The 24562-nt window shown below is 32.7% G+C and overlaps 2 protein-coding genes and 1 long non-coding RNA gene across 5 annotated transcripts; all 3 read left to right on the forward strand.

Annotated features, from left to right (window-relative positions):
* Positions 12060–19170, forward strand: LOC109360684. Of its 2 annotated transcripts, none has more exons than XM_019605738.1 (10): positions 12060–12355; positions 14011–14361; positions 14453–14668; positions 16090–16739; positions 17275–17371; positions 17447–17500; positions 17585–17698; positions 17867–18062; positions 18290–19003; positions 19037–19170. In XM_019605738.1, exons 1-9 carry the CDS (start codon positions 12119–12121, stop codon positions 18925–18927), a joined length of 2553 nt encoding a protein of 850 aa, XP_019461283.1. In that variant the 5' UTR covers positions 12060–12118; the 3' UTR covers positions 18928–19003; positions 19037–19170. The 2 variants fall into 2 exon arrangements, with proteins under 2 accessions (XP_019461283.1, XP_019461282.1); XM_019605737.1 differs by having other exon boundaries at positions 17585–17697; positions 17863–18062.
* Positions 19542–22424, forward strand: LOC109360685 (probable NAD(P)H dehydrogenase subunit CRR3, chloroplastic). Of its 2 annotated transcripts, none has more exons than XM_019605739.1 (3): positions 19542–19878; positions 19981–20117; positions 22012–22424. In XM_019605739.1, exons 1-3 carry the CDS (start codon positions 19634–19636, stop codon positions 22134–22136), a joined length of 507 nt encoding a protein of 168 aa, XP_019461284.1. In that variant the 5' UTR covers positions 19542–19633; the 3' UTR covers positions 22137–22424. The 2 variants fall into 2 exon arrangements, with proteins under 2 accessions (XP_019461284.1, XP_019461285.1); XM_019605740.1 differs by having other exon boundaries at positions 19548–19878; positions 19984–20117.
* Positions 20509–21116, forward strand: LOC109360686. The gene is made up of 2 exons (XR_002109208.1): positions 20509–20545; positions 20664–21116. It is a non-coding gene; the product is annotated as an uncharacterized LOC109360686 (long non-coding RNA).

Consider the following 24562-nt stretch of genomic DNA (forward strand, 5'->3'; position numbering starts at 1 on the left):
TATAGCCCCTTGATTTTTCAGAGTAGCCAATAAAGTAACTGTTCACTGTACAGGAGTCCAATTTCTTTTCACGAGGCCTATACGGCCTTGCCTCAGCTGGACATCCCCACACATGAAAATGCTTCAGACTTGGCTTTCGCCCAGTCCAATGCTCATAAGGTGTTTTAGCAGTTGCCTTAGTTGGTACCCTATTATTGCAGTCTTAAGCGCCTCTCCCGAGAGTGACTCTGGCAAGGTAGAATGACAAATCATACTCCTTACCATGTCTTTAAGAGTCCGGTTTCGTCTTTCAGACACACCATTCATGCTAGGCGATCCTGGCATGGTGTACTGTGGGACTATACCACATTCCTCTAGGTATTTGGCAAAAGGCCATAGACGTTGTTCACCTGAACCGTCATATCTACCATAGTATTCACCACCACGGTCAGATCTGACGTACTGAATCTTTTTGCTGAGTTGATTTTCAACTTCAGCCTTAAAAGTTTTGAACACGTCCAATGATTGAGACTTTTCATGAATTAGAAAAATATATGCATAACGAGAATAATCGTCTATGAATGATATGAAATATCGTTGACCATTCCAGGAAGCCGTAGGGAATGGCCCACAGATATCCGTATGTATCAATTCTAAGACGTCCGAAGCTCTATATGCACCATATTTCGATTGTTTGGTTTGTTTTCCTTTTATGCACTTGACACAAACCTTAGGGTTTGTGAAGTTAATGGAATCCAAAATCCCATCTGACACAAGACGCTCAATTCTCTTTTGAGAAATGTGACTTAGGCATTAGTGCCATAATGCACCTGAATTATTATTATCAATTTTACGCTTAGTACCACGTGATTCCACATTCAGGGTTTCGCTATAATCAGTTATGATATTCAGCATATAAAGGTTGTCAATCATCATAAGTGAACCAGTTCCAATAACATTTGAATTTAAAGACAATTGAACCGAATTGTTTCCAAATGAACAACAATAACCAAATTTGTCCAAATATGAAACAAAAATTAAATTCCGTCTAAAAGACGGTACAACAAAAGTGTCTTTCAAATCCAAATAGAAACCAGTACATAATAACAACCTAAAATGCCCTATAGCTTCCACTTCTACCGATTTACCATCGCCAACATATATGTATCTTTCAACATGATTAGGCTTTCGGTAGCTCAGGCAACCCTGCATTGAAACACTGATGTTAGAAGTTGAACCGGAGTCTAACCACCAGGTGTTTCCAGGTACTGAAGTTAAATTGACCTCAAAAAAAAACCAAAGCAAGAAATGTACCTTTCTTAGCACGCCAGGCGTGATACTTTACACATTTCTTCTTTTGATGTCCAGTTGCTTTGCAAAAGAAACAGACATCATCCTGCTTCTGTTTCTTTTGCACTGAACCCTTAGCAGCTTCATTCTTGGGCTCTGAAGTGATTTTCCTTTTGCCCTTGTCTTTAGAGGTAGTAACATAATGGGCACTTTCAGTCCTCTCTCGCTTCAATCTTTCCTCTTCTTGCACACAAAATGAAATGAGCTCATTAAGAGTCCATTTCTCCCTTTGACAGTTATAAGAAATCTTAAACTGACTGAATTGTGCAGGAAGAGACAGTAAGACCAAATGAATGAGCAAGTCTTCCGACATGTCAAGCTTAAGGGCCTTAAGTTTTGAAACAACGTTGGACCAGCTTAAGGGCCTTAAGTTTCGAAGTGATATTGGACATTCCCATGATGTATTCCATTGCCTTGATACCTCATGGAAATCAAGTTCTGTAACAGAGTACTTGTTTCCGCCTTATCGCTCTTTGCAATGCGCTTTTCAATCTCAACAAGGAAATCTTTGGTACTGTTTATCTCATCCGAGATAGTACCCCTAAAGACCTCTGGAATGCCACGCTTAATGATCATCAGACTCATGCGATTAGAGCGATCCCACTTCTCATAATCCTTCCTCTCTTCAGAGGAACTAGATTCCAAAGGAGAAGGAGGTTGCTCTACCCTTAGTGCATAGTCCAGATCCATGCAGCCAAGAACAATTTCCATGTTCTCTTTCCAATCCTTAAAATTTTCACCATTAAGGACCGGAACCGAATTCAAATTTGCAGATATAGAAGCAATTGATGTAGCTGATTGAAACAAAAGACAAAATATTAAAATATGCTCACAACCCAAAATTATCATTGTGCTCAAAACAATGGTATGTCCAAATCAAGATACCTAGTGCACCATCAATATCAAGTCTTTGGACAGTGATATCAACTGCAAGTGATACTCTTGTTGTAATGATCAAACATTCATAATAAGACATGTCAACTGACGAATCCCTCTTTGGATTGATTCATCAGTCACACGTATAAAACTTTAGAATTATGACATGTTTATCATCACAGGTGTATATGGTATTCGGCCAAATATTAACTTTCCTTTGGGCCAGCTAATACCCGCATGAATGACCATACACACTTCCATCCATTATTCCTCATGAGTTATATCCATGAAAGAGGTCACTTTGGCGACATTTCACTTCATTTGGCTCACTTAAAATAACAGACAACCTTAATGGACAACCAAACAACAATTAAACCAATACACAAAGATACTGGCGTAAGCGCAATTGAAGCCAATGCTTTTGTTTGTCTCTCGTTTGAGCGAGACCTTCTCGCTTGAGCGAGCCATATGTCGCCTGTACACTCGCTTGGGCGAGGATCTCCTCGCTTGAGCGCAATTTGAAGCCAATGCTTCTGTTTAGCTCTCGCTTGGGCGAGCCACTCTCGCTTGGGCGAGAGCATTGTGACAAAAGACGAACAGTACGATTTCTGCACCGCTGTTCTTCGAAAAATCACCCAAAAATTCAAGATAAAACAACAGAAAACAACATTCATTCATTTCAAATCCTTTTTTATATTCATATTATAAGCATGAATGTCTTTCTTAATCGATTCATGGCATAAACAAAACACCAAAACCCTAAATCGAACCAGATTTAGGGAAGAAAAGCAAGAACCCTAATTTCACTCATGAATCAAATTTGGATGGCTCTGATACCACTTGTTGGAGAAATTACTCCATCCGTAGGTTAAACACGGAAGTCCTTATGACCATGGCTTTGTTCCCATAACCTAATGTTTATGCCCATACATAAACCCAAATCGAACAACCATGGTCCAGACCGAAGAAACCTCAAATGAGTTTATGGTGAAGAAGAAGAACATACCTTGTTGAGCCATTTCCGGAATCTCGAAGGTATGAGGGTGCGATGATCTTCCAGATGATAGAGCGCCGAATGGTTTTCCTTAGTTTCTCTCTAGAGGGGAATGAGAGAATGTGCTTTAGTTTCTTGAGTGTGTTGTTCAAGTAATGAGGAGACTTTTTGTTGCCTTATGCCTTATTGCCTTATGGATGAGTGGATAGTATTATCCCATTATGGATAACACTATTCTCATCCTACCTTATTCTCCTCAACCTTACACCCTGAAAACATGTTGCTCTACAAATGGGGACCATAACCCATAAAAGTAACCCCATAGTGGTTACTACTTTAGTTGCAATAATTCTGATTCAGTCCCTTCATCAAATCAGAAATTGCCTGAAGGTATCTACACTTATTATTATTTCATGACACATATGCCCTTAGCCACCAAATTAATTACTGAAGATCATTTTATATTTTGGCTAATTACATAATGGCCATAACACAAATATAGAATTAGTCAGGAATTTTAACAACAATACCACATGTTATTAACCATAATCTCCAACCTATAAATAAACTAGTTTTTTTCAAATAGTGTTTGTGTCCCTTTTGTATCCACATTTAAAAAAGATTAAATGGAGAAAAGATAAAGATTCTCTTATGATTTTTCCCTCGTGTAATGACATTGTTGTCAATAGTCAATACAAAAGATTTTACTACTCTCTGTTATCAAGATATAACATTTCTTTTAGTCAAGATTGTCCACTTCCAAAATGATTCACATAAAAAGCACAAATTAATCCAACAAAACTAAAAATAAAATTTGATTCTACTTATTACCCCACCATATATTCCCCAGCGTAGTGTATGTTGTCCTGACCATACTCCCTCTCCTCAACATATTTTTTCTCATTTTGTGTAACCAAAGCAGCTAACTCAGCGTTGCCACATGTCCGTTCGGTTACAGAGAGTGAGAAAGGAATTCATGATTTCGTGTTGTGTGGTTGCAACTATCTTAATTGGTTTTCTTATTCAATAACATGTCTTTGATCCATATTCACATTTATTTGCATTGGATACATTATTATGTTTTAGACTTTATCTTTTGCTCCAACTAAAGAGTGTTATCATTATGTATACACCAATAGTTTAAGTGTTTTTTATACATTTAGCAAATCATTCATTATTGTTATGTTAATCATCATTGACTCTCAAACAAAATAAAAGAAATACAAACCAATTGTGGATGATGTGTTGAAAGTATAAAAAACTTTAGACTGATAATGCGTAGATTTTAAACGGAAAATTTACACATGTGGTGCACCTTGACCGAAAAATTACGTTTTTGGTGCACCTTTTAGAAAAATTATAGAACTAGTGTAGTTTTACATAAATCGGCAATTGAATTGCCGATTTCTGTAATTTTTTTCTCTCTCCTCCCCCAAAATCAGCACTGGGGAGGGAGTTTTATTATACTAATTTTTTTTTCACTCCCCCTAAATCGTCAATGGGGGGGAGTTTTATACTTTTTAATTTTTTTTTCTATCCCCTAAATCGGAAACCGGAGAGTTTTTGATTTTTTTTAACTTGTGGGAGTTATATTATTAGTTTTAGGGTTTAATTTTTTAAACACAAATCCTAACAACACACAATATAATAAATTTTGTCAACCCTAACCATAATAACATAACACAATAATGAAAAACACACATAATATTCACATAATATTTTATGTTTTTCATTATTGTGTTATGTTATTATGGTTAGGGTTGACAAAATTTATTATATTGTGTGTTGTTAGGATTTGTGTTTAAAAAATTAAACCCTAAAACTAATAATATAACTCCCACAAGTTAAAAAAAATCAAAAACTCTCCGGTTGCCGATTTAGGGGATAGAAAAAAAAATAAAAAAAAATGAAAAGTATAAAACTCCCCCCCCCCTCCATTGACGATTTAGGGGGGAGTTTGAAAAAAAATATATATTATAATAGAACTTCCTCCCCAGTGCCGATTTTGGGGGAGGAGAGAGAAAAAAAAATACGGAAATCGGCAATTCCATTGCCGATTTCTGTAAAACTACACCAGTTCTGTAATTTTTCTAAAAGGTGCACCAAAACCGTAATTTTTCGGTCAAGGTGCACCACATGTGTAAAATTTCCGATTTTAAACTCTATCATATCAGAGTACTTTATGAACCATTCAACAATAACTAATCAAATTCTATAGCAACTTAGATTAAATGTGTGCCTAAGCAACTAACATGAAAATATTCTTAGTATTTTGATGAATAAATGTTACAGTCCAGGTTCTGTTACCTATATAACCACCGCAAAAATTTCATGTTTGGATCAGGTACTAGTGAACTTATTCAAATCAAGCAATTAACACTCCTTTGTTTGGTGTGTATAATTGCGCACATAAGTGATTTTTAGAGGCATGATCAATAATAAAAAAGTAAGTGCAAACACAACAATAAATAAGGAGTGGTGGGATAGAGATAATTCACATCGATTTCATGTGAGTTTGGCTCCCGATGAAGCCTACCCTTGTCCCGAGTAACATGTATAAGATTTTTTGTATTGATAAATAATGTTTAGAATAATATCCAATACAAACATGAGCCCCAAAAACTATTTGGATACCCCACCTTTCATCAAGGACCTCAATCACACTCAATGAAGATGCCACACCTCACTACAAGAAGGATGTACCACATTCAACAATCAATGGATACCTCACCCTATATTATGAAGGATACCTTACCTTAAATACAAAAGGATGCCTAGCATATTTCCTTTGGCGTTGTGAGTATTCAACTACTAAAACCGTGCAAACATGTCTAAAATACAACTTCGGTTGTCGCAAATAAGTAAAAGGGTAAGGAGTTGTCTTATTCACAAAGACTTGCTAACCCAGTCTTTCAATATTAAATTGTTAATTCGAGTTGGTTTTCACAAAGAGTTTTTAAGGTTTTGGTTGAAAGAGTTTTGAATAATAAAAGTGTTAGAATTCAGATGTGGGACTAACTCGGTATTCATATCAATAAACCGGCAAACAATCAAGCAATGGAATCAATATAATTTCACAAACATTAGGCCTCAAATGCACTAAGAACTAATGATTTAGTTTACTTAGCAACTCGTGAAATAAAGTCTAAACCTTAAACACAAGATTACTGATTATGACACGCATGCATACCTCTATGTCTAGTAACTATGTAAATGAGCTGAGATTAATGCAAGCCATCAAATGTGTTAGCCGCCAATGTCTTGGTCTATACTAACACTTTACCAAAATTAGATATCTAATAACTAACTTGATAAAATTATAATTTATGAACCATCAAATGTGCATCTATGTCTATTAATCTATGTCTAGCAAACATAAATGCAAAGGCATTCTTTATGATAATTAAACATGAACTACATCTAGCTTTATGCCTAAATGATGAATTACTTGCTTTAGACTATCGAACCAGGATTTTGCCTCAAGGTTCTTTTCATAAAATCATACTATGCATTTTGTCAAACACTTAGTAAGCATTAAGAATACGGCAAGAAAAATTCATAAAAATCATATAATTTTTATTCACCAATTTGAATTACAAAATACATCAATGAATACATAAAACAATCTCAGCTAAGAAGCAATATAATTACATATTTTCATACATAACTTCGATAAAAAATGGAACTCAGAATTTAAGATCATGGAGATTTGTCAATTTCTCCATGAACATCATTTTTTTCTTATTATTCCTACTTCATAGCATTTACATCCTAAATCCAACTTACATAAATTACACACAAAGGAAACTAGAAACCATACTAAAATTAGAGCAAAAATCGGTTCCTAACTCCGTAGGTGAATTCTAAGATAAAGTATCAAAAACTCTATATCTTCTAAGTCTTCAAATGCTCTTTTTATATTTCTGCTGGGCTCTTACGCTCTGCGCAACAACGGTGCACTGAGTGTACCTTCATTTAATTCAGACTCTTTGCATGTCTTCATCCACGCTTGGTGTGGCTTCCCACGCTCAGCGCCACTACGCTGAGCAGATTTGTTGCTGTCGTATGTTTGGCCCATTCTCGATCCAATTCATCATTTTCAACCTGAAATACATAGAAGGACTTGGAAAATGGGATTGGTATATTTTATTATCAAAATTTCAACTATGATTACATAAACTATGTATTTAGAATAAAAAAATGTTAAATTATCCTTATAGATTAAAGTAATTTGGACACTTAACATCAACTCAAATGAAACAAAAAAATAATATTATTGATGATAATGTTTTGTCATGTTTAGGTAACACAAAACAACACAGAAATGTCATGTTGTATTTGATGATTATCAACCATGATACATAAGACACATATGTAATGATCCATTCTATTTTGTTATGTCTTATCCTCTTTGTTTTGTGTGTGTGCTAAATGTTAAGAGAAGCTTTGTCAAACACTTCCACTCATACTTAGGTGCATTATACTTATGATGGTCACATTTACCATCCTTCAAATACCAAATCTAAAAAAATCATCTCTACTATCATTTAATTGGCAAGGGACCAATCTTAGATATAGTATTACCTCATGAGTCTGAAGTGTAACATGGCTGAGTTTTAAGAGGAGTCTTAATCTCAACACCATTCATGATTCTTACTTAAGACTATAATGGCTATTACCAAAATTAGTTTCCACCCAATGTCTAACTAGAGGTGTAAGTAATTCTAGACCAATTGTGAAACCCAACCAAATGAAACCAAATATGCTAGTTAATCTAATTCCCTAGCAATGTAGTTGCTTTTGGTAGGGAGATCTTTGCCACTCATTGTGGTTTATAGTAGGATTGCCTCTGATTGATGAAAAATACCTATATTTAATATAAAAAGTCTCACACTTGTGAATTTTCAGGTTTTGCAATTAAAAAAGTGCAACTAAATTGGTTAGTAAAACTAAACCAAATTGTATGTGTGGTTAGGTTTTTGTGTTATGGAAGAACATGAAACAAACTTATTTTATTCGATTCTTTATCTTCCTATAAAATCGAACTAAACCATACATTCATACTGATATACTAAAAGCATATTACTACTTTATAATAATATTATTTATTTAACCGTGTTACATAGTTTTTAGCTTAATTATATGAGAGTGAAGTGTTAATAGTAAATTCTTAACATTATGAAATAAATTAGTAGATTGTAAATAGACTTAAGTTTGGTATTAATTATAAAATGCATGTGACAAAATATGAAGAATTAGATAAATAGTAAATTACACTAACGCCCCCAATTTTTTGAGAAATTATACAAATTATCTTCTTATTTTTTGCACCTACATAAATCATCCTTAATTTATATAAATATGTTATATTGACTATCCTTCATGAAAGATGATTGTAATCTTTTAAAAATAAAAGATAATGAGCGTAATTAAGTTGGATTTCAGTTGTCTTGTCCAACAAAAGTAGAATTTCAGTTTCTCCATTAAGTTGTAAGAAAAAATCATTATCATATTTAATAATATAATATTTGTGAAAACTCATCTTATTAAGAGTCCTTAGATGAAAAGTAACACACAATATAAAGATAAGTAAAACATAGTAAATTGTAAAAACTTCATTTTGGCTCATTGTAAAATGCATTAAAAAATTTAAGAAGTTGTTGCTTAAATACACAAAATAGAAAAATGATTTCATAATCAAATTATACATGTAAACTTATAAATGATCAATTTATTATAGCTAATGTATAATTAATTAAGAGTAAATTAAATCGACACTCTTTTAAATTTAACTTAAAGTTACATTCACCATATATTTTTGTTTTAAAGATTACACTTGTCTCCCTTTCAAGTAGCATTGACAATTCGAGTCACCTTGTTCGTGTTCGTGTAATGAACGCTTAAATTAAAGCGGACATAGGCATGCCCATTTGTGAGACGGGCATAAAAAATCATGTTTTGCTCACCCTAAATATGAGCATGACGAACTTGCGGGCCACCCCTTATACAATTTAAAAAACTATAAAAAAATAAAAAGTACATTAAACTAAACAAAAATAAAAAATAATCACGTGTGACTAACACATTTTGTAAATTACATATAACAATTTATTAGTTCAAACAATTTAACATTATATATTCTTCATGTCCAATGTAAAATCAAAACATAACATTTAATAATTAAAGTCATAATACCAACATGGGGTCCGCCCTGCCAGTAGACGAAGCGAATATTTTAGGCTAATGCATGGTTTTTTCATGCACACTCACCTAATAAGTGTGTGCGGGGCCCATGGCCATAAATTGTGAGTGATTTATATAAGTGCAAGAAAAAGATAGGTAAATTATTATATAATTTTACTAAAATTCAGAGAGGGTGTGAGTGTACTTTAGTATTTCAAAAAAGTAAAAACCCCTAGGTTATGTTTGGTTAAGGAATGAAAGTAGAAGGAAAGAAAATTGAAGGAAAGAAAAGTAGTGGAAAATGAGATGATAATTTTGTTGTTTGATAAGATGAAAATGGAAAAAAAGTGAGAGGAAAAAAATGTAGGTTTAAACATAGTTTATTCAAAATATTTAAAATGACATAAATGCCCTCATTATATAACTAAATAATTATTTAAAATAACAATACATAATTATGTAGTATGTCTAATTTTTAAACATTATTTTTTAATGTTACAGTTTAAATAACTAAATAATTTATTTTAATAATATTGATTAATATTTTAAGTAACATATATAGTATAAAATAAGTTTAATATTTTAATATAATAAAGTTCAATAAAAATCATTAACATCTTATATTTTCTTCCACTAATGCATCAAAATAAAATATAGCTCATATTTGACAATAATTTTTATATTTCTTACCATCTCACTTCTATACATTTGCGTATTGTCTTTCTAATTTATTTATTATTTGTCACTTTTTTATAATTTTAAGCAATTATGCTTATTTTTCTTTTCACTCCATTTTAAAAATATATATCTTTACTACTTATTTGTGAGTTTAGAAGCAATGACAAAAAAAATTAAGTTAATTAATTTCACATAAAAATGAGGAAAATTTCACATAAAGTTAATTTTGTAATTTTAAGTAATTTCACATAATTTGTGAGATGGATCTTTTTTATGGTTTTCTCTCATTTTTTCATTTTTTCACAAACTAGAGAGAAAAACTTTTTGTGTGAAACTCATACATATTTTTTAATTTCCCTCCTTTTTAGTATTGAAGTGAATCCATTATACTAGCACTTAACAACCCCACACACACACATATATATATATATATATATATATATGCTTTATTCAGATAAGAGAAGAAAGTGAGAATATAAATTAATGTGACAGAGATAAAGAGGAAGAAAAAATACTAATTTTTTATATTTTTTTGGTAGAAGTGAAATGAAAAAGAAAAAGAAGAAAAATAATTATTTTTCTCTAACTCTCTTGTTTGCTTGAATATAGAGATGGCAATACAGGTCGTTCGACCTACTTCGTCCGTGCCAACAAATGACCGAAATATTCTAAGTGGATACAACCATGCTCACATTATCTAAACTAGCGTGTTGACATGCATTGTCGTGCCTGCCAACCCGTTTTCGTATCATTTATAATGTGTAGTTTGTATGTCATAAATGACAATATAATATTTTGTGTTAGATATTTGTCATCTATAGTTGAATTTATTCGATAGGTGTAATGTTCAATTTTTAACATTCATATTCTACATTAAAAAACTGATAGTTATAATGTAAGAAATGAGAAATAGTTAATCAATTAATATGAAACGTACATTGGTTGGTTGGAGATGAACATTAGGTTATATATAGTTTTTTGTAAAAATTAGAAAATAGTGAGGGCAAAACAGGAAGAATCACAAATTACACCATGATGAGTGGTTATTTTGAGTTTTCTCTTTATAAATAGTATACATAGACAAAATGGTATGCCCTACCCGTTTTAAAACGTGCTAATAGGTATTCGCGCTTCCCGCGAACATGGTAAGAAATATAAAAATAATACAATAAAATAGAATTTTTTTAAATAAAGTGGTTGAAGAATTTTTTTTAAAAAACTTTGATTTTTATATGAAGTTGAACAAATCATACTACATTACAACTTTTTAAGACATTAAATCACATTACATCATAATTTATTTGAATTTTTTTATTACATCAAACATGCGGGCTGTCAACATCGCCCGATAGAAATGCGTGTGGACATGTCGGACAAACAGGTCAGGTGAAAAAGGAAAAAATACAAATTCTATATGCACTGCTCACGGGCCTGCAGCGGGCTTAACTTGTTTTGCCATATGTACTTGAATATAAAGTATGACATGAGAAAATAATATACTTGAAAAAGTCAAAAACACCCTTAAAACAAAGAGAACGAAAAATATTAATAAATGAGATTTTGTGAGGTTTCGAAGTCATATTTATCATTTATTATATCAATTTTTTTCTACTATAACTTTCTCTCCATATTTGGTGATAAAGAATTTTGTATAAGTCCCATTGTCCTACATATTTTTATTCTCTCAATTCGTTCTCCTTTGTCAATTAAATGAGAGAAAAAAAAATCCATTTTCTCTTAAAGATTTATCATCTCAACTTTTTTTTCCTTATTCTCTACCTAACCAAATTAAGAATAAAATTATACACTTAAATTTGACTACCACGAAAAACTAAATTATTATTGCATAAAATAAAAAATAATTAAAGAAGTGGTATGAAACAAAGAGAAAGAAGCAAGCAATTTTAGGTACATATTTTTGTAATACTAATATTAAATATATATTTTCTTAAAGGAGGATATTATTTATCGGAATGGGAAAAAAACAAAATAAAAAGGTGATGAGTGATAAATGATGCCACACAAATCCAGAAAAACCCATCCTTGTTTCTCCAAAACATGTTGGCTTCAACTATTCCTCTAACACCATCTACCTCAAACCTTAACCTTTCACATTTCTTCACAACACATGCTCCACCAGAATTTCTTCAAAGAAACCCCAAAAGTAGAGTGACCCTTTTTTCCAAATCAAATTCCAAACTTGTTGTGGTTGCCAGGGTCAATAGTAACGGTCGTGATGGCGCCATTGATGCTACTTCTCAACAACAACAACAACAAGAGTCTTCACCACCTCCTGTATGTAACATTATTCTTTATTCTCCCTCTTGATATATATACTTATTTATTAGTCCCTGAAGCAACGGTGATATAACTCTCCGACTTTAGGAGATTTACCAATAACACATTGGTCTAGTGGTGTGTAAACTAAAAGATGAAATGTTCGATTCTTGAGAGCGACACTTGGAAGAGATAGCCACGCCACATCCCGAAAGGGATTAGTTCCTGTGACTTACACGGTGTGAGATACCCTTGGTTATACCAAAAAAGACTAGGAAAATTTCATATTAGTCCTTCAAAATGTTAAATATATGTTATATTACTCCATCATGTCATGTCAACTTCTGTTCATTATTTCATTCAAATGGCATATTGTACTTTCAGGGACTAATATGTTAATTTCTAGTAGTCTGTGTGTTACTGACTAATATGACCGTTGCTTCAAATCCAATGATTTTGTTTGTGTTATGTGTAATTGGATTGGTTGTTATTATTGTTAGCTATGGCCACTAAATGCAGTTGATTATTTATTTCTTAGATTGTAAATAATTTAGTAGAGAAAGTTATAGTAACTCCTATCATAGAAAAGATGGTAGAATTGCGCCTTATGTAGTTTGTGCATGTGTGGAGGAGACTAGTGGAAGCCTCTGAAAGGAGAGTAAATCAAATGAAGACTAGTTTAATTCCTAGAGAAAGAGGGAGACTAAGAAAAATCACAGGGAAAATGATAAAGAAAAACTTAGAGCATGATCTATGATAGAGCATTGTGGCGCTTCGATCCATGTAGCCGATCCCATCTAGTGGGATAAAGGCTTGGTTGTTATTGTAAATAATGTAGTGGGTTTGTGGTAGAAGGAGGTCATGGGTGCATGTTTGTTTATTTTTCTTACCTTAAACTATGCAAACAAATTGGAAAGTTCACTGTCAGATTATAGTTGAGTTTGTTGGCTGTTTGAGTTCATCTTGGTTTGAAGACCACAAATGTAACGCCCCAACTTCTGTAACCAGAAAGGCTTGTATTTTGTAATTAAATCGCAGCAGAAAAAATATATGTAATAGAAATGATTGAACTCTGAAATAAAGAACACACTTTATTTCTTTCTTGGAAAAGCCATATTCTATAAAAACTGAACCTTTGTCTCTCATAAACAAAACCTATATATACTCTTTGGGGATTCATTACACCAGAGCTGAACAGAATGTAAACCAAGAAGTAAACTCCCCATTTGTTGTTTTGTACACCGCTTCATATGAAGCTTACCTGCAAATATGGTTGTATAGAGTTATTAGTGTGAATTAGTTAAGTTTGTGATTCAAGAATTTATGTTTTCAGCACGGTTGTGGCAGATACTATAGAGATGTTGATTGTTTTTAACCTATGTAAAATGGATATTTTGTGAGAAAAAATAAAAACACTTGACAGAGGCTGTGGGATCGCCGAGCTAGTCTTAGATTTTGGCTGGTTTTAGACTATCTAGTGGGGCTGTGACAACAATTATTTTAGACTATCATTTCTTGTGATGTAATGAGGTAGAACACGGGATGTGTATTTAATATTTATTTGTGCATCATGCATCTCTATCTGGTATTAATATTATTCTTTCAACCTTGGCCATGGTTATTTGAGTTAGACAACACTTCATGTGATATTGAATGCTTTTATTTGTTTTCAGGGCATTGATACTGTGAACAGTACATCTTCTGGCCTCGGTGATGGTTATGTAGCCTTATTTGTTCGAATGTTAGGCCTAGATCATGATCCCCTGGATAGAGAACAAGCTGTAGATACTCTATGGAAATATTCACTTGGTGGAAAGAAGTGTATTGACACTTTAATGCAGTTTCCTGGTTGTATTAATCTGATTGTGAACCTCCTTAGATCAGAGTCTAATTCCGCTTGTGAGGCCGCTGCTGGCCTTCTGCGATCACTGTCTTCAGTCAATATATATAGGAATCATGTAGCCGATAGTGGAGCAATAGAAGAGATAAATAGATTGCTGAGGCAACCTTCCTTGGCTTCCGAGGTATAGGAATTGTTATACTGCAACTCGGATTCATTTGCACATATTTATTTTGGCTTAGGCAATGTAGAATATCTCGGACCTTTTTATGCAGGTAAAGGAGCAGAGTTTGAGTACACTGTGGAATTTATCTTTTGATGAGAAGCTTTGCACTAAAATTGCAAATAGTGATATTCTATTGCTAACTATTAAGTATCTCGATGATGAGGATATAAAAGTGAAGGAAGCTGCAGGGGGCATCTTGGCAAATTTAGCATTGAGCCGTGTTAACCATAATATCATGGTTGAAGCAGGTGTTATTCCAAAATTGGTGAGACTTCCTTTGAGTTTAGTAATTGGATTTGAATATGGTTAATTTTGTATTAAACAAATATTTAATGATTTTACATGCTGAACTTACCTATGAGCTGTATGTAATTCCTATTGAGATAATTCTGCTAGAGATAAACAACTGTTTCTGGCTTTGCACCTAAAAAAATAAGCATTTAGAATGATTAGTTCTTGTCTTGTTGTCAAAGCCTCTTTGACTAAGTGGTAGGATTCTCATTACATGTTACCTTGGATCCTCTATTGTGCCTTAGGAACATGACAGATTGACAATCAAATTGCCGGAGACAAAAAGTTAACTAAGAGGACGACTCTTAGCACAACGATAAGGTTGTTTCCTTGTGACATGAAGGTCACATGCTCTAAATCTTCTAAACAATTTTTCTGCTTCTAGGGATTAGGTTGCATATACTATCCTTCTCAAACCTCACCAGGTGGGAGCTTCGTGCGTTGGACACTTGGACTGTCCTTTTTTAATTATAAAAGTTATCTGCCATAGAAGCCTATTATTTTCTATGTACCTATTAGCACAACGATAAGAGGACAAAAAGTTAACTAAGAGGACGACTCTTAGCACAACGATAAGGTTGTTTCCTTGTGACATGAAGGTCACATGCTCTAAATCTTCTAAACAATTTTTCTGCTTCTAGGGATTAGGTTGCATATACTATCCTTCTCAAACTTCACCAGGTGGGAGCTTCGTGCGTTGGACACTTGGACTGTCCTTTTTTAATTATAAAAGTTATCTGCCATAGAAGCCTATTATTTTCTATGTACCTATTGTGGATGGTAGTAACTCTTCTTGATGCCCCACTAATAAGAGTAGATTAGGTAGAAGATAGCCCAATAATTAGAAAATTTAGAAGAAAACCTGTAGGTGAAACCGTCCAAAAGACTTGGATTTAAATGGCTATTCTGAAGACATGATTTATTTACATTAGAACACAATGGTGTCATTTGATCCATGTGGCTGAACCCCACCTAGTAGGAAAAGGCTTTGCAAGCATCAGCTTGTGGGAGAGTCCTGAAAAATATGATTTTATTATTATGTAATTGGGAAAGTATTCTTGGTTCATTTAGCAGTTACTTTTTGATCAATCTAACTGTGGAATTTAGTATGAAAACAGGTTCTAGATGAGTAATTTGTATCACATATTCAGCATCTCATTGGTTGAATTTGCTTTATATTGTTCACTTCCCCTCTTGTTTTTTCAATATAATCCTGAAATTTCAACAAAAGTACCAATGCTTTTTGGTAGAAGTTGAATGGAAAAAAGAAAGAATAACAATAAGGATGCTGTTTCGATATTTTCTGACATTTCAATTTCCATAGAATTAGCCGAAGGTCCTTCTTCTTGATGCTTACAACATTCCAAAATATGATTTTCTTTAATTCTACTTCAGGCAAAGTTCTTAACATCTAATTCGGAAGGATCTAAAGTCATTAAAAAGGAGGCAAAGAATGCATTATTGGAACTTGTTAAGGATGAGTATTATAGAATTCTTGTTATTGAGGAAGGTCTGGTTCCTGTGCCACTAGTTGGTGCTGCAGCCTATAAGTCATTCACTCCAAGTTTACATTTGTGGCCCACATTACCAGATGGTTCAGAAATTGAAAGAACTTCCAGAAAACCTTCCAGATTTGGTGCATCAGAGTTACTTCTTGGATTAAATATAAATGACAAGAATGCTAACATAGAGGAAGCAAAAGCCAATGCAATTATTGGACGGACACAGCAGCAATTCCTTGCCCGTATTGGGGCTATAGAAATGGAAGAAAAGACAATACCTAATTCTGAATGCTCAAATGATCTGCGGATTACACTTTTACCTTGGGTGGATGGTGTTGCTCGTTTGGTACTGATACTAGAACTACAAGATAAGTCTGCGATAGTAAGGGCTGCTGAGTCAATTGCTGGTGCATCTATCAATGAACATATGCGTATTGCATTCAAGGAGGCTGGAGCAGTTAAGCATTTAGTGCGGCTTTTGAATTGTGATGATAATGCGGTACAGTGGGCCGTAATACAAGCTTTGGAAAAGCTGTCTCCTAGGTAACCCTAGAATCTTCAAAAATTACGTTATAGTTTTATAAGTGCAGCATTTAATTTCTACTCTTGACTTTGGGGAGACTGCCAGTACTTCTCTAAAATGTGGACCAGTTTGTGGCTATTCAAAATTAGAGAATATTTCAGTGTTTTCTTTCTTATAAACTTAGTCTGTCTTTCAATTTAAACCAAAAAAATCATGATATGACTTTTGTTGTGAAAAAGAAACATTCTTTGATTGAAAGTGGAGTTCAATGTTGAATTTCAATGTATGAGAAGCTATCACATAGGAGGTGAAAGGTAGATCGTATCATAAGTGTGTAGTTCGTGATATACAGTATAGGAACAAATTAAGCAGAAAAGAAGAAAACAGAGGAAAAACTTAATGTTGCATCATCAGGATTATGTTTTGGAAAATAAGAAAGGCGCTGCTTCAATTGGGAAAAGATTTGGTTGTTATTGTTAGATGAATTGCTTAAATATTTCAAGACTTTTTATGTAGTCATATTTGTTATAACCATGCTTGGTTTTCATTATGCAGCAATGTAGTTTGCCATGCAATTGAAGGTGAAGGTGTTTTAGGTCCTTTAGTTAGTATTTTGAAATGCTCAGAGCCAGATGGAACTATTGTGGAACAGGTATTTCTTTTGAGCTATTTAGTTATGGCTGAAAATTTCGCAAGGTTTTGATGATGGTATGATGTGCTTCTGCAGTCTTTGAACATACTTGCTCGGATATTAGACCCCAGTAAAGAGATGCAATTGAAGGTTTGTGTCGTAATGGCATATCTTGCAACAAAATTTGAGAATATTTTTTTCTGATTAACTATCAAGTACATTGATTCCTTTCAGTTTTATGATGGACCAGTTAAGGGATCTGAGAAAACATTGGATGGAGCCAAAAATGGTGATGATTCAACAGGGTTAAGTGGCACTGAACAAGCTACATCAAAATCAAATACCAGGTTAACTTAAGGGTCCCAAACTAGAGTGCCTAAAAGTAAAAGGGTCCAGGGTTTGTTGAAGTTTAAATTATAGAGAATTCCAAGATTGCTCTTCATATTATTTGATTGAGGAACATTAAGTGCTCTTCACACTTGTAGTTAACATTGACTTGGTAAATCTTTCAGGAACAACATTATGTTGGATTCTGTTTTCATTGAACACCTTCTTCAGATTCTGAAGTCCTCTTCACCGAGGGTACAAGAAAAAGCTGCATCTGTGCTCGAGTATGTGGCACTGATTGACCCAACTCTGGCCCCTATTATATCTGTGGATATTGAATCTGGTCTCAATTCTGTTTTTCAGCAAAAAGTTTTGAAAATTTCAGGTAACAGATTTCTGCTCTGTAATGCATGATCTGTTATTAGTACATATTATCTTCATCCGTTTGCCACATTTGGATCTTTTTCTTTGCTTTTGACTGTGTAATAAGTAGATCGAAATGATCTAACATCATTGTGTCTGCTTCATTATGTGGTTTGTGAGGGTCATGAATGCACCAATAAAGAGATTAAATTCACTCTCCTTTTAACTGATTTTATTATGCGTATGCAGCTGACATGGAATCTGATGTAGAAGATCAGTTCTCTGAAGCATATATAGTCGAATTTCAAGAAGCCGGTCTTGCAATATCTGCAGCATCCCGGTTAATGACAAGACTACTCGATTCTGAGCAGTTTAGCCTCAAAATAGATTCATCCTATTTCATTGATTTGCTTCTTGGAATTCTCAGGTCAAGTATTCCCCTCCACAACAAAGATTGGGTAGCTGCTTGCCTAGTTAAGCTAAGTTCCGTCTCTGGTCACAACACGAAATATAATCCAATTGACGTTGAAGTTACAATTCACGAGACAATACCAAGACTTATAGAACAGATCAAAACTTCATTCTCTCTAGAAGCACAGGAAGATGCTGCTGTAGAACTTAACAGAATAATATCTGAAGGAGTGGTGGATTCTACAGGAGCTATTATTTCTGAGGGTGCAATATATCCATTGGTGAAGCTGATTCAAGAAGGGAGTGAAAAGGGTGTTGAAGCAAGCTTAGCAATACTTTATAATCTGAGTATGGACAGTGAGAACCATTCAGCACTTGTGGCTGCTGGAATTGTCCCTGCCTTAAAAAGAATAGTTCTAGCAAACAGACCACAGTGGGAAAGGGCACTTCATTTGCTTAGGACTCTGCAAATTTGATTAGTCCAATGATACAAATCTTGAAACAGTTTTCTTATATTGTATCTTCTACTTCAATTTTATACTGCATAAAGATGTTTATATTATTATTATTTTATTACAAGCAGAGTTTTAGTTAATCATGCATGGTTAGTAAGAGAGTTTTTTTAATTATTGGAGTCAAGAATGGTCCAAAAATAATGTGTATGTGAATAAATGATCTAGAATATTAGAATAAGAGAAATGTCTTGTTCCTAGAGTCTACAAGAATTTCTGAAAGTTACACTTTGTGGTTATAAAATTATCTTAATAATTTAATAAAAAATAGTTGGATTATGTCCACAACATGTTAATTATTTGTTGCTTATTAAATAAAGAGAAAATAGTGTGGGGGTGCTTGGTTTGATGGTTACTTATAGTATGATGAGATTTGAACAAACCTTATAATATTGTAAACAAAAAATTAGTAAAAAATCAAAGCTGTCAATTAACTCAAAAGGGTGAGGATTTTGGTGGCTAGGATAAAATTTTCTTTAAATTAAGTTTCACTTACACACATGCATCCAAATTCCAAAGACAAAAGATGACAAATGCTGTAGATATTTTGAGCCTCACTTGAAAGAGCAACCACTAAAGCAGAACACAACATAGAATAGCCATGTCCTGTTTTGCATATCCAACCTTTCTATAAACAATAGAAACTTGCAGACAAATACAATAACACACCATGTTTTGCTTATCTAACATTTCCACAAACAAAACCTTTGTTGCTCATGCAAGCCTTCATCAAAAACCTGACCCTCCTTCTCAACAAACCAATGTTCCTCAACCTCAACCTTCACTTAACACCACAAAAAACATTAAAACTCCTTCATTTTCCAAGAACAAGCTTAGACAACGACCGCCAAATCCCATTGTTATCCAAATTGAACGCGCTGTTGGTGCTGGAAGCTTTAGAGACACTGAACCTAGGCATGCTTTGCTTTTTCATTCACTGTTTTTATTTTCTGCATAGAACAATTGTTGTTGTTTTGCATATATTATAGAGATTTTGTGTATTGGTGTGATAATGAGCAGAGATGTGGTGGACAACAAGAAGTCTGTGGTTGACTGGTTCTTAGGCCAAGCAGTTGAAGGCGCGTTGGAGAAGAATCTCAGGATAACCGGAGAGTGGCTTGCTAACAATAGCGAGAAGAAAGTTCGCTCTTCTGGTAATAACACCTATCTGTTTTCCTTCAAAATTTTCTGCCTCACTTAATATAGTCACGTGATTTGTCACTTTTTACATTATTATTACAAGAGTTGCCGATAAGGCAATAAGGCTGTTTGAGCGTACACAACTTGGGATTTATATAGGGAGGTTTCAATTTGAAGTTGTAAATCAGATGGATAGTTAAGAATTGACTGAGTCAGCTAGAGTACTGAGAAAAACTAGAGCCAGCTAGAAATGTAGTGCTTTAATAAAAATCACTGAATAGTTCTGTTACTAACTTGGGGTAGTTCCCTCCTCTCATCCTCATTCTTCCTACAATAGACCTTATTTCTACTTGGGTATTTATCCAATTCCTTGAAGATTGCATTTGAATAATTTTTGAAATATGAAGGTATTTGGAGTGTTTAAGTGAAGATATGCATCAAGGTATACTGGTAGAAAACCAAGTTCTATGATTTATGGTAGTAGGTTAGTCTAGCATACTAATTAGTGTAAAAATTAGCTGAAGGCAAGTTTGTGGGTCTGCATGTTGTTATCCACTAAGCTAAAATGTGGGTCATGCCTTCAGAATGTCACAAATAGGATATGAAGCCATTAATGGCAACATCTTGGGCCTATAAAGACAAGTATTTTACATATTAATACAAACATATGTTTGATCTATATGCTCTTAGATCCTACTCTGAGTTTCTTAGGGAATTTTTAAGAGTTAGAATATGCTGTACCATGCTAACATAGGTTAGAAAGTAATATTCCAGTTTATAAAGTTCATGTATTCTGGATTCAATTAGTTAGGATGAATGTTCTAGACTCTTGAGTATAAATACTAAAAAAATGTGACATTTTATTCAGCAATTCAGCTGCCAAGTTTTCTGATAATCTTCTTTCTATGTTCTAGACTCTTGAGAAAATAATGCCACCATTTTTAAGGATACACAATGTTTGCTTAACCTTAAAGGCTCATAAACTTTTTCTAGGCTGCATGCATACACATGCCCCCATTACTCCTCTTTTGAGGTTGCTTTTATCAAATCCAACAAAGTCAAATTCTTTTCTTTTCACTCTTCCCTCATTCTCAAAGTATAACTTGTTTGATAATTGAAGATTTATTAAAATAATCCCATGCTTTTTTATTATGCTGTTGATCTTTGAATTTCAATGTGTTGGGCGCAATCTTCTATTTATTGAACACTCACACCACAAGTTTTAGTCAAATTAACAAATCACTTTTTTTTTTGTTAAAACACAAAACACACCTAATTTTGTATAAAAATTACACAGACTACCCCGATATGAAATATAAGTGTAATCTTTTAAATAAAAAGTGTGAAGTAAATATAACTAAGTTAAACAAAATATTGTATATTGTATAGACAAATTCAAACAATATAACAGTCATTTTTGTTGTAATGAACCAAAACATATAATGAAGACAAATTGACTGTTATACTATTTTTGTAGTTGTTTGCACCGTCAATATTTTGTTTAATTTAATTATATTCACCACACGTTTTTTTTTTTAAATTATACTTATATCTCGTACAAGGTTAGTTAGTGTAATATATGTCCAAAATTATGGGTGATTTGTGTAATGACAAAATTAAAAGAGATGATTTATATAATTTCACTAAAACTCAGGGTATGAGTGTAATTTATTCTAAAATGAAACCGTTCTTAATAATTCTCTCTTTTTAATTCATTGAGAATTGGAGGACGAACTTGACACAACGGTTAGGTTGTTGCTAAGTGATTATGAGGTCACAAATTCAAATCTTAGAAACAGTTTCTCCATTTGCAAGAGTGAGTAATATATATCTATCTTCCCCAAATCTCACTAAGTAGGAAGCTCGTGCAACTGGAACACTTTTTTGAATTCATTGAAATTACTGCAGGTAAAGGAATTCTGATGTTTATGATTCAATGGATGCTACCAATTTGGGCTATATCACTCCTTGTGGCCTGTGGAGCCATAAAGTTACCATTCAATAGTCCTTTTCTTGATGACCTGATCATGTGACCATAGCCCAGTTCTGTTTTTTGAAGATTGTATGGTGGTAACTATTCAAAGTTCAGAGGAACACTACCATATAGATACAACATTTATTGTCCTCTAATGTATAACACTACCCAATGTCATACATTTCCTCAATAATATCTTATTATTAATTATCAGATATTTAAATCAACTACCAATCATAACATAGAGTTGTGAGTTGCGACACATGTTATCGGACAAATAAATGTATCTCCATTTGTATATTTTGACTATAGCATTGTCAAATATTCCAAAAGCCCAATTTTTAGCTTGTCCTAACCATATTGATTATATTAACATTGTATAGATTTTTACTCATGTATCTTATTGTTTTTAATGTAACATCTGAACTTCTTGTTATGGCATTATCATGGTAATATTTTCATGGCATTATCAATTTTGCTGCTCTTATTATTAATGGGAAGGTAGATTAGTTCAGCAAGAAAATCCTCATTTGTGTATATTTCCTTGGAGGAGTAAGAAATTGATTGTGGGTGATCTAGCATTTCTTTTTCTGATCATTAGTATATGGTAAACAATATGCAATCATACCAAGTTTTTTTTATAAAGTTAGACAATGACAATGTCACAAAAATGTTTGAAGCCATTTGCAATAGCTTGTGAAACTTAGTTTATAATATGAGTGTCAAATTTATACATTGATAGTATAAAAATTTATACACATACACTTTATCATCTATCATTTATTTAGGTTACTTTATTTAAAAAGTCAACAATAATTAAATATCAATGATGAATAATGCAATGACAATGTATAAAATTTATACATCATTAATGCATACATTTTTCTTTGTTATAATATAGTCTTGACCTATAAAATTAGTATCTAGCTTAAATATGATTGCCTCAGCAGTTAATTAACCTTTTTTATGATTAAAAAATTAGGTGAATTGGATCCATCAATTATTTAATTAACACTGCTAGTTAATAGATAATCAATCGGGATTTGATAATCATACCAATATAATAAACTATTCAGTCCAAACATATCGTGCAAAGCATCAGTATAAAAAATCAATTAATGGAAACAAATTAACAGAATTGTATTAATTGAAGAAATTTGGAAGTTATCATCCAATAATATTCATTCTTAATCCAACCCATCGGTTTTATTATCATTTGCAATTTGGACAACTTTATCCATTTTCATGCAATGTCCGCCTCAACTAGAGTGAATATGAGTATGTCCATTTATAAAGAAAACATGAAATATTATGTTCTGCTCACCTTAAATATGAGCAGTGCAAGTTTGCAGCTAGACCACTATAAAATTGAAAAAATGAAAAAAATAAAAATTACATAAAATTAAACCTAACAATTTACAAATCCAAACCATTTAAAATTACATATTTTTTAATTTTAAACAATTTAATATTAGATAGTAGATATCCTTCAATTCTAATGGAATATCAAAATTTAATACTTAATAATTAAGATGGTAATATTTATGGGCACCAGCCTATTCGTTAGAAAAGCTGTATGCAAAGTGATTATTTTGACCTAATGAATAGATTTTCCATCCACCCAATAATTCCAACAAATTACGAATAACTAAGGGAACTAATATCACTAAAGAGTAAAGATAGTGCACGAATCACCTATGCAAATGGCAGAAAACAATAGCTAGAGAATTGAGCATAATGAATTATCAAATTTAATAAGAATCAGAACTACAAAAGAATTTAATATATATATACTGACAATGTAAATATTTTTTACACTATCAGTAAATTAGCTACTGTTAATTTATTAATCATCATTATGTCTCAAACAAAATAATACAAATCAACGATGAATGGTGTACTGACAATGTAAAATTGTCAACATATAAATTTTAAACTATTTATAGAATCAATAATGATGGATGAGTTTTTTAATTGTGAATTTATTATTATTCATTTATTACCACGTTTCATCTAGTAAGAAAAGAACAAAAAATGAAAAAACATAGGTATTTGGGATTAAGCTTTTTTATTTTTTCGAGTAAATTACATTGACACCCCCTAAGTTTTAGTGAAATTACACAAACCACTCATCACTTTTCTATGTCTACACAACCCTCTCATAGTTTCTATATTTTCATTACAGTGATCAACCTACATAAGAAATAAGTGTAATATTTTAAACAAAAAATATGATAAATGTAATTAAGTTAAACAAAACATGATATATTGTGTAGACAAATCTAAATAATATACAAATCAATATATCTTTATTATTTTTTGTTACAAAATGCATCAACAATTATAAAAAAATATTGTTTAAACCGCTCTTATAATATAGTGTAACGAACCAAAAATAATAAAGAAATATTGACTCATATATTATTTGGACTTGTCTCTACAATATATCATGTTTTGTTTAACTTAATTGCATTTATCACATTT

Source organism: Lupinus angustifolius, chromosome LG11, assembly GCF_001865875.1.
Source record: "Lupinus angustifolius cultivar Tanjil chromosome LG11, LupAngTanjil_v1.0, whole genome shotgun sequence".
Classification (NCBI taxonomy): domain Eukaryota; kingdom Viridiplantae; phylum Streptophyta; class Magnoliopsida; order Fabales; family Fabaceae; genus Lupinus; species Lupinus angustifolius.